The sequence below is a fragment of the Suricata suricatta genome, chromosome 13 (assembly GCF_006229205.1).
Source record: "Suricata suricatta isolate VVHF042 chromosome 13, meerkat_22Aug2017_6uvM2_HiC, whole genome shotgun sequence".
Lineage (NCBI taxonomy): Eukaryota > Metazoa > Chordata > Mammalia > Carnivora > Herpestidae > Suricata > Suricata suricatta.
Window position 1 is genome coordinate 32549334 of NC_043712.1, and position 9375 is coordinate 32558708.

Here is a 9375-nt window from a genome sequence, read left to right on the forward strand (position 1 = left end):
CACCCGGTGGGCCTGGCGCTGGAAGAGGCGGTGCAGGCGCAGGTGGGCACGCGGCGGCGCGCCGGGCGGGGTGGGGCGTGGCGGGTAGGACGGCGGTTTCTTTCCGTTTGCATCCCGAGGGCGGCCCCCGGGTCCTGGAAGAGGCCCACCTGCTGTTGCCAGTTAAGCTTCAGAAGAGGTGGGTTTGAGGAGTGAGAAGTAGGGCGCGCTAGCTGAAGCGCAGATGTCCTGACTTCAGGCACCACGGTGGGTCCACCACACTGCCCTTGGCCCGAAAGAAAGCTTGCCTTTAAACAAAGATGAAAGCCCTGCAAACGGGCTGGGGACTGCCTGCCTGAGTGCCCTGGGCGCGGCCTCCAGTCACCCACCCTGCCCTTCCCCTCCACGTAAGTGCCCCTTCCACGCCAGGTGGGGAGCTGTGACAGCCATTTTATTGATAAGAAAAGAACGGCTCTGGAAGCTGAGGCTGGCTTGGAACCCAGGACTCCACAGCTGGATTGCCTCCACTGGCCCCTTCCCACCGTGGAGCCCTCACCTGTGCATAATCCTAATTGTGGTCAGGGGCTCCGGACCCTTGTTCCAGCCTTGGGGCCAACTTGTCCAGTGACTCTGGGCAAAGCCTCCGCCTCCCTGGGACAGGCAGGCCCTCTATTTCTGACGGATGTTGATTTTACCACTTCCTCTTCCCAGCAGTTTTCCGTGATTAATGACCTTTTCCCTCACATTGTGACAGCCTTGGAGCTCCAAGGTGAGAATGGGCTCTGTGGGGGCTGGTTCGGTTGGTGGAGGGAGTCCTGGGCCTTTCTTCTTATCTATAAAATGGCTATAATAATAATAATAGCTCCTCAGAAGGCTGTTTCCAGAGTTAACAACATGGCTGCTTCCAGAGATAGGGCTTGGGTGTCTCATAGGCAGGTCCACCTACCTACCTACCAACATAATCATTTTGTCTTCACACATGTACCCACTCACCTGTTTATCCATCATCCTTCCATCCATTCATCAAACATCCATTCAGCATATACCTTGTGCCACGAGTTAAGGAATAGATCAATTCCCCCGATCAGGAGATCTCTGGCTGGTGAGGTGAGAACAAACAGTGACAGTATGGTGTGGTAAGTATCGTAATTGGGAAGCCAGAGAGAAGACAATAGGAACTAGGAACAGGGAGCCCAGGAAGACTTCCCGGAGGAGTGCTATTGGAACTATCCTTGAAGGATGAGTAGGATTTCACCAGGTAGCATGACAGGTGCGGCACCTTGTGACTGGAAGGCCCGGGCACTAGGAGGCTGGGTTATCTTTAGGTGATGGACAGCAGCTAGACTTTAAGGCTTAGAAATCACAGTGGAATAAGATGTGCTCCCCAAATTCGAGGCTGTGGCTTATACCTGGGTTACCATCGCATCCCCACCCCTACCTACCGCCTAGAATACAGCAGCACACGGTAGCAAATGGTTGTTGGATGTCATAGTAAGAGCTGTTGCATGCTTGCTGCCTGCCAAGCCCTGCACCAAGCCCTTCGTGTACTTCTCATTCTCTACAGCAACGCGATGGGGTTGTCCCCGTGTTGATAGCTGAAGAAACAGGTTTAGAGAGGTGAGGTCACTTGTCCGAGTCACATGAAAGGAGAGCCAGGAATCAGACCTGGGAAGTTGCCTGGGCCCCTGGGGCTTATGCTCACAACAGCTTGCTGGGTGGCTCCCACTCTCCGCTTGAAGCCGGCAGCCCTTGGTCATTGTGTTTGATTCAGCAAACACGTCTGGGTCACCCTGCCACCCCATGGCGGAGCTGGGAATGGAGCAGGCCTGCCCTCAGGGAGCTCCCAGTTGACTGGGCAGACAGACCTGGGCCCAGCAGCTGAGTATAAGAAAGGGTGCTGTAAGAAGATCCCGGTAGAGGTGAGCTCAAACCTGTGGGGAAGAGGCCCACGGAGCAGGCCTTTGGGAAAATGGCAGTTGCGAAACAAGGAACTCTGGAAGGGAGCATGAACCCCGCCGACCTCACTCATGCAGGTCTTCTGAATCCCAGTTCAAGCCAGAGGGCTACAGGCTCCCTGGCATGTCACAGGTACTTAGTTAATACTGACTCTACAGGCAAATGCTCCTCCCGTGCTCCCAAGATGCTTGCCTTAAGGTCCTGTTTGAGAGGGTGGAAAATCAGGTCATCAGCAGGATTGTTTTAGAAAAAAGGGAGGGGAGCATCAAGGTTGGAAGAATATCTGGTGTGGGCCTCTGAGGAGCAGAGGGACCCTTGTTCCGGCTCATCCTCCCAGTTTGCCGCGGGACTCTGGGCCAGTCACCTCACTCTGAGTCTCAGATACCTCAGTGGAAACAAAATGCAGGGGTGGGAGGAGAGGCCCCCTGGGGTGGCTTGTTCTCTCAAAAGTCACAGTACTAACGCTTCCTCGCTCTTTCACATACAGAAACTCATCCAAGAAAGTTTAAAGCAGTTGGAAGCCAAGAAGCAGCAGCAAGTTGGCAACATAACCCAGATAGAAGATGCTGCTGAGAAGCTCAAGGCAAGTGGACATTTCTTCCTTGTTCTAGTTGACAGGGTCACACCTACCCTGGGACACAAGGCTCTCCTCAACATGGAGCCAAGGGAAAATTAAAACTAACCTCAGAGGGACAGATCAGGTTTTATGGGGCTTGGGACTTCCAGAATGTAGGGGACTCTTTTAAGGAAAATGACACAGGGGCACCTGGGTGGCTGTCGGTCAGGCGTCTGACTCTTGGTTTCAGTGCTGACAGCGAGGAGCCTGCTTGGGATTCTCTGTCTCCCTCTCTGCCCCTCCCCTGCTCCTGCTGCCTCAGTCTCTCTCAAAAATAAATAAACTTAAAAAAAGAAAAATGACACAAAATTAGGTGCAAGACCATGAAGGGCCCTGGGTGGTGAGCAGCCTGAAGCTTCTGTTGTGTTAGCTCTGTGTGAATCTGCTTCTGTCCAGTGCCCTAGCCTTGCCCCCTGGCACCTCACAAAATGGAGGAATGGCCTTTTTTTCTGCTGTCACCAAGGCCATTCTCTTAGAGGGACCAGGCCTCTGTCCTCTGACCCCCAAATCACCTGAAAGCAAAATGCAGCATGAGGAGCATGCAGACAGCAGTTTGAGTTTCATGGCTTGGTTGAATGAAAGAAAATAGGGTATAAATGTATTCCATAAATAATACATTCTTCAGGCTTCTCCTTTCCTTACAGTGTTTGTTGAAATGGATTCTTCTGTGGGCTTGAAATGGGAAGTTGGGGCTGACATTATTATGAGCTGCCATCTGACTGTAAAGTCGCTGTGTCTTTTGGTCCTTGATGTGAACCGAGCTTGTCCCTTCCCCTTTGAGCCTCAGCTGCTGCCTCCTGGAAGTGAGAGCTGGGTGGGATGCCTTCCCAGGGCCTCTCCCCCTGAGCGCTCTGTGAACCTCTCACAGGTCAGGCAAAGAGACGGGCTCCGGCCAAGGGAGTCGCTGGCACCCAGGACTTCCTGAGGCCAGGCCCACAGCGGAGTGGAGAGGCCCAGGCCAGGCCACAGAATTGACCCCTGCTGGCCCAGCATCCACTGTCTGTGACTGCATGCCCCAGTGTGCTGGGGACAGTTGTGGTGTATACCTGTGGCCCCAGCTTCATTATAAACAGTGATGCTCGGGTCTTCAAGAGCATTTCTCCGGGCTCAGGCAAAGGCCGGTTTGAAAAGATTCGGGAAGGGACAGGGGAGGTGCTTTGGGCTGTGCAGCCAGAACCAAGTCGGGATGCAGAATCACGGTCTGCAGATTTCTGAGCACACGTGGTTTGGAGGCTCCTCAGGGAAGAGTTAGGACCCATGTGGAGAGGCTAAGGGGGCCCATTTCAGCTTCCTCTAAGGAATAGAATTTTCTTTCTTTTAACCTCCTCCACTAACTTTTAAACTTTTATTCTGAAATAATTCCAGATTCCCAGGATGTTGTAAAGGTAGTACCGAGAAGCCTTGTGTACCTCCCAGCTGGTTTGCCCCAGGGGTTAGGTGTTACCTACCATACAGCGCAGTAACAAAACCAGAACTGATGGGGGTGCCTGGGTGGCTCAGTCAGGTGAGGGTCCAACTCTTGATTTCAGCTTAGGTCATGATCTCATGGTTCATAGGTTCGAGCCCCGTCTTGGGCTCTGTGCTGACAGCTTGGAGCCTGCTTAGGATTCTCTCTCTCTCTCCCCCTCTCTTTCTGCCCCCCCCCCACCCCACCCCGTTCATGTGCTTGCTCTCCTCTCTCTCTCTTAAAATCAATAAACTTTAAAAAAGGTAATAAAAAGAATGAGATTAATGATCAGCATTTTAATTTTTTTTAATGTTTATTTTTGTGAGAGAGACAGAGTATGAGCAGGAGAGGTGCAGAGAGAGAAGGAGACACAGAATCTGAAGCAGGCTCCAGGCTCTGAGCTATCAGCACAGAGCCAGACATGGGACTTGAACCCACAAACCATGAGATCCTCAGCTGAAGTCAGATGCTCAACCCACTGAGCCACCCAGGCACCCCAGTGGTCAGCATTTTAAAGCTGAGACTGGTTGATTGGTTGATCTATATGAAAATGTAGATGTAGATGGGCACCTGGGTGGCTCAGTCGGTTAAGTTTCTGACTTCAGCTCAGATCATGATCTCATGTTCGTGGATTTGAGCCCCGCATCAGGCTCTGTGCTGACAGCTCGGAGCCTGGAGCCTGCTTCTGATTCTGTGTCTCCTTACCTCTCTATCTGCCCCTCCCCCTCTCATGCTCTCGCTCGCTCGCTCTCTCTCTCTCTCTCTCTCTCTCTCTCTCTGTTAAAAATAAAACATTTAAAAAAAAGAAAGAAAATGTAGATGTAGAAAAGTAGGAAGATGTGGTCGTGCTAGGCCTGCACTCCCACATGAAAGCTGTCAGAGCTGAGCAGCAGGTGCCCCCACTGGAAGGACACCTGTCTCCAGGTCACCCAGCCCCCACCTGAGCACCTCCCTCACTGTGTTAGCAGCCTGGCTCCTGGGGGCACTTATTTCCACTCCTGCTCAAGAAACAGAGGTTTAAGGGCACCTAAAGGGTTTAGAGGTTTAGGTTTAGGGGGCTCAGTTGGTTACGCTTCTGACTTCAACTCAGGTCATGATCTCACAGTTTGTGGGCTTGACCCCACATAGGGCTTTGGGCTGACAGCTCAGAGCCTGGAGCCTGCTTTGAATTCTGTTTCCCTCTCTCTCTGCCCCTCCCCCGCTCATGCTTGCTCACGCGCGCGCGCTCTCTCTCTCTCTTTCTCTCTCTCTCTCTCTCTCTCTCTCTTTCTCTCAGCACAGAGCCTGATGCGGGGCTCAAACCCACGAACATTAAAAAAAAAAAAAAAGAAACAGCTCTCTCTCAAACATTAAAAAAAAAAAAAGAAACAGAGGTTTAAAACTTCAGCCATACTTAACTAGGTGATGGGGAATTAGTAGTGCGCTCATCGTGAAGAGCACCGAGTCACGTAGAGAATTGTTGAGTCACTGTATTGTACACTCGAAACTAATATAACACTGTACGTTAGTTATACTGGAAGTTTTAAAGATTCAGCCACCCTTGAAGCTGAACTCTGGAACTACTCTTCACATTGTGAGATTTTTTTCTCTGCACATGTACACAGTTTGAGACAGATCCTCTACACAACTCTAATACCGTCTCCCCACTTGGGAGCCGAGGCACGGTGGGTCGTTTCCTTGTGTGACTTGCTGTTTGCATCTTCACCTTGTTGCCCTCAGTAGGTGTCCCCCACGGCGTCCTGCCCCCCGGTTGTGGGAGCATGCCTTAGGAGCCCCGAGGCCAGAGCATCTGCAGGATACAGTTAGTGTCAGTAGTCCCGGACCTGTGTTTATATGTGGATTTTTCAGTTCTGAGCTTCCGTGAACTAGGACTTGAATTCTTCTCAATACAAGCCTGTTGTCTGGTTTCTCTGTTTTGCTGGTGACTCTCTTTTTCGCCCATGACCCTTGATGGATGAGAAGATTCCTTGCCCCTTCCCCAGGTGAGTGGGCAGGGTTTTCCCAGTGCCTCGTTCATGGATGGAGGGATGGAGTCTGTGCACCTGGCTTGGTGCGGGCAGCAGGTGCCCAGAGCACCCTCTGAGGTGACCAGCCCCCCACAGTGTGGTGGCTGTCGCACGCTCCTGCACCCTCCTGGCGTGGCTCAGCTCGGCTTCCGCACGCACGGCTCTTACAGCAGGTTCTCTCTTTGTTTCGGGCAACCAGGGGTTTCTGTTGCTTGTTGCTTGTTTGTGGGCTTGGTTTCGGTTTTTGAGCCTGGTCACAGAATTTAAAAATTTGCTCATTTTATCAGCATTTCTATGTATTTGAACTAGGAAAGGGGATTTTCCACGTCAGCTTCTCCTCCCTTATTGACCAAAACTATGTGCCATTTTACATATGGGGTTTTTGTTGTTGCTTAAGATGGTAACACTTCCCTGTGTCATTAGAAGTTCTTTATCAATGTCAGTAGTAGAGGCTGTATATTTCATGATATGGATCTACCATGATTAAGCCATTTTCCCAGTGTTGAACATTTAAGTCATTTCCAGTTTTTCACTAACATAAAATAACACTGCAGTGAGCATTTTGATTTATTCCCTTCAGATACATTCCTGGAAATGATTCATCTGGCCCAGTAGGCACACATGTTTATAAGGACTCTCGGGCAGTCTGCTGAACTGCGGCTAGTGCGGTGTGTGGAAGCAAGGCCAAGGGCAAACCAGCTGCTTGGTGCTTGCTTTCATAGAGGCATTACTAGGGAAGAGGCCATCCACCTGAAAATTAATCCATAAAACACCTCTGTCAACAAACTAAAAGCAGTAACGTTTATATCCGGTCCAGAGTTCATTGGTCAGAAACCAACAACCACACCCAACTCACCCCTTCTTCCCAGAGAACAATCAAGAGGGCCTTCATCATTAATCCGCAACTGACACCCATTCAACGATTTTCTCTGACATCCTTGTCGGTAGGCCTTGTGCTTCCCCTTCGCGGCTCCTCAGAGGGCGAGTACCTGCAGGTGGACGGAAAACTCAAGCTTATCTACTACTCTGACTCAAACGGATGAGTGTGATTATGTTCTTTTTTCTGAATCCTCCCACTTTTCTCCAGGAGCTTTTGATACTTTTATAAGGGGGGGATATAAACATATATACTATATAAATCAACATGGAGTTAAGTTTGGTTACTGTCTGTCACATCCAGACCTAGGTAGGGAGTTAGGATGTGCATAGACTGTCAGAGCCAAAAGGCCCTCGGCAATGGGGCCACCCAGGAAGAGAAGTGACTTATCACTGGTCACACAGGGAGGCAGAGGTGGACCTGGGGCCACAGGTGTATCCATCAAGGCCCGCCCTGGGGAGGACAGAAGCTACTTTGAGGGGATGAATGCAGGGAATGGAGGCGCAGCGTGGGAGAGGTGGAGAAAGCAGCCAGGGGGTGGCAGTAGCACAAGTAGGAGGCACCTTTACGCCTGGCCTGCAAGGCCAAGGGAAAAGATGGGATAACTGGGGGCGGGCGGCCAAGATACCTTTGCAGGAGCTGGAACCAGAGTGGGCCTGTCCTCTGGGAGCTGGAGGGTAGAGGGGACCTGGGAGTACAGCCCCTTGCGGAGACACTGACCTGGTGGGAGGGACACCCTGACTGCTGCCTTCCCCTCACCTCCCTCTAGTCCCTCCTCCCATTGATCAGACCCAGCCTGAAGGAGGATCCCGGAAATTCTGGAGTCAGCCCCTCTCCCTCTGGAGTAGAGCTGGGGGAAGGACAGGAAATGGGTCTGAGTCACATGGGCCTATACTGACTCCCTGGACAGGGAAGTGAAGAGCCTCCATTCCTGGCTTTATGCCTTTCCCTGTGACCCACAGAGCTGCAGAGCCTGCACCACAGATTAGGGTCGGGACCGGAGCGGGAACGGGAAAATGAGGAGTCAGCCATGCTGCTGTTGACACTGACGATGGCACCGGTGACTACCACCCCTGCTGGGCGCAGCCTCTCTTCTGCCTCCCGCAGGCCACTGCTGCATATCAGAGTGGCCAGGACAGCAGTGGCTAACATGGGGAGGGCGGGGTGGAGGGCACGGCTCCCTTCCCCAGCGGGGTGCCCTTGACAGGTGCCCACAGAGGCATTGTCCAAAGTCCTCCTGAATTATCAGCAAGACAGCTCTTTCCGTTCTCCTCACGGGCTCCTCGCCCTCCACAGGGCCCTGGGCAGAGAGGGAGTCACACGGCAGCCAGCACTCCCCCACCCTCCCGTGAGGGGGCTGCATCCCTGCCCAAGTGCCTTCTCCCCCCAGACCCTACCCTTCCCACCAGGACTGTCCTGCTGTCACCCAGCCCTGGCCACTCCAGTGCGGGGTCCAATTTCACTTTGAACCAGTGCAGCCCAAACCAGACACTTACTTCCTTGTTTCCTTGCCAGAATTCCCTCCCCTTCTTCTCTCCCTCTCAGTCTTTGTGTCTCTCCTGTCTCTCTCCCTCTGTCTCTCTTGTTCTTCTTTCTTCTTCTTCCCACATGAGTCGGGGAGAGGGGCAGAGGGAGAGAGAGAATCTTAAGCAGACTCTACACTCAGCACAGGGCCTGACTCGGGCTCAGTCCCACAGCCCTGGGGTCATGACCTGAGCCAAATTCAAAAGTCAGATGCCCATGTCTTGTTAACCATTGCCTCATCAGCCTCATCTGCTTATCCCTTAAGTTTTCTCGTGGAGGCGGCCTGAGTGGTTCCTTTGGTTAAGCATCTTGGTTCTTGGTTTCAGCTCAGGTCATGATCTTGTGGTTCGGGAGTTTGAGACCCGCATTGGGCTCCATGCTGGCAGTGTGGAGCCCGCTTGGGATTTTCTCTCCCTGTGCACCCCCCCCCCACCCAAATAAAGAAACTTAAAAAAGAAAACTAAAAAGTAAGAAAAAACGTTTTCTTGTGGATGTTTTCAAACAGTTATTCCTGGACTGAGAGTTATGACAATGTGTTATAAAGTGGAACTATAGAGGGACACCTGGCTGACTTAGTCGGTAAAGCATGTGACTTTTGATCTCGGGGTTGTACGTTCAAGGCCCATGCTGGGTGGAGAGATTACTTAAAAAATATTTTAAGTTTTTAATGTTTTATTTATTTTTCAGAGAGAGAGAGAGGGAGAGTGGCAACGTGAGCCGAGGAGGGTCAGAGAGAGAGGGAGACACAGAATCCAAAGCAGGCTCCAGGCTCTGAGCTAGCTGTCAGCCCAGAGCCCGATGCGGGGCTCGAACCCACAGACTGTGAGATCATGACCTGAGCTGAAGTCAGACACTTAACCGACTGAGCCATCCAGATGCCCCTATACTTTTTTTTATTTAAGATTTTATTTTGGGGGCACCTGGGTGGCTCAGTCGGTTAAGTGTCTGACTTCAGCTCAGGTCATGATCT

General features: G+C 51.8%; 1 protein-coding gene across 1 annotated transcript in view; it reads left to right on the forward strand.

Annotated features, from left to right (window-relative positions):
* Positions 1–9375, forward strand: part of TRIM14 (tripartite motif containing 14) — a gene marked incomplete at its 5' end in the record, with an annotated part of 26304 nt that continues 16929 nt past the window's right edge. The window contains 2 exons of the mRNA XM_029919650.1: positions 1–42; positions 2423–2518. Of these exons, the coding sequence (XP_029775510.1) occupies positions 1–42; positions 2423–2518 (138 nt within the window). The remainder of the gene's footprint in view (positions 43–2422; positions 2519–9375) is intronic.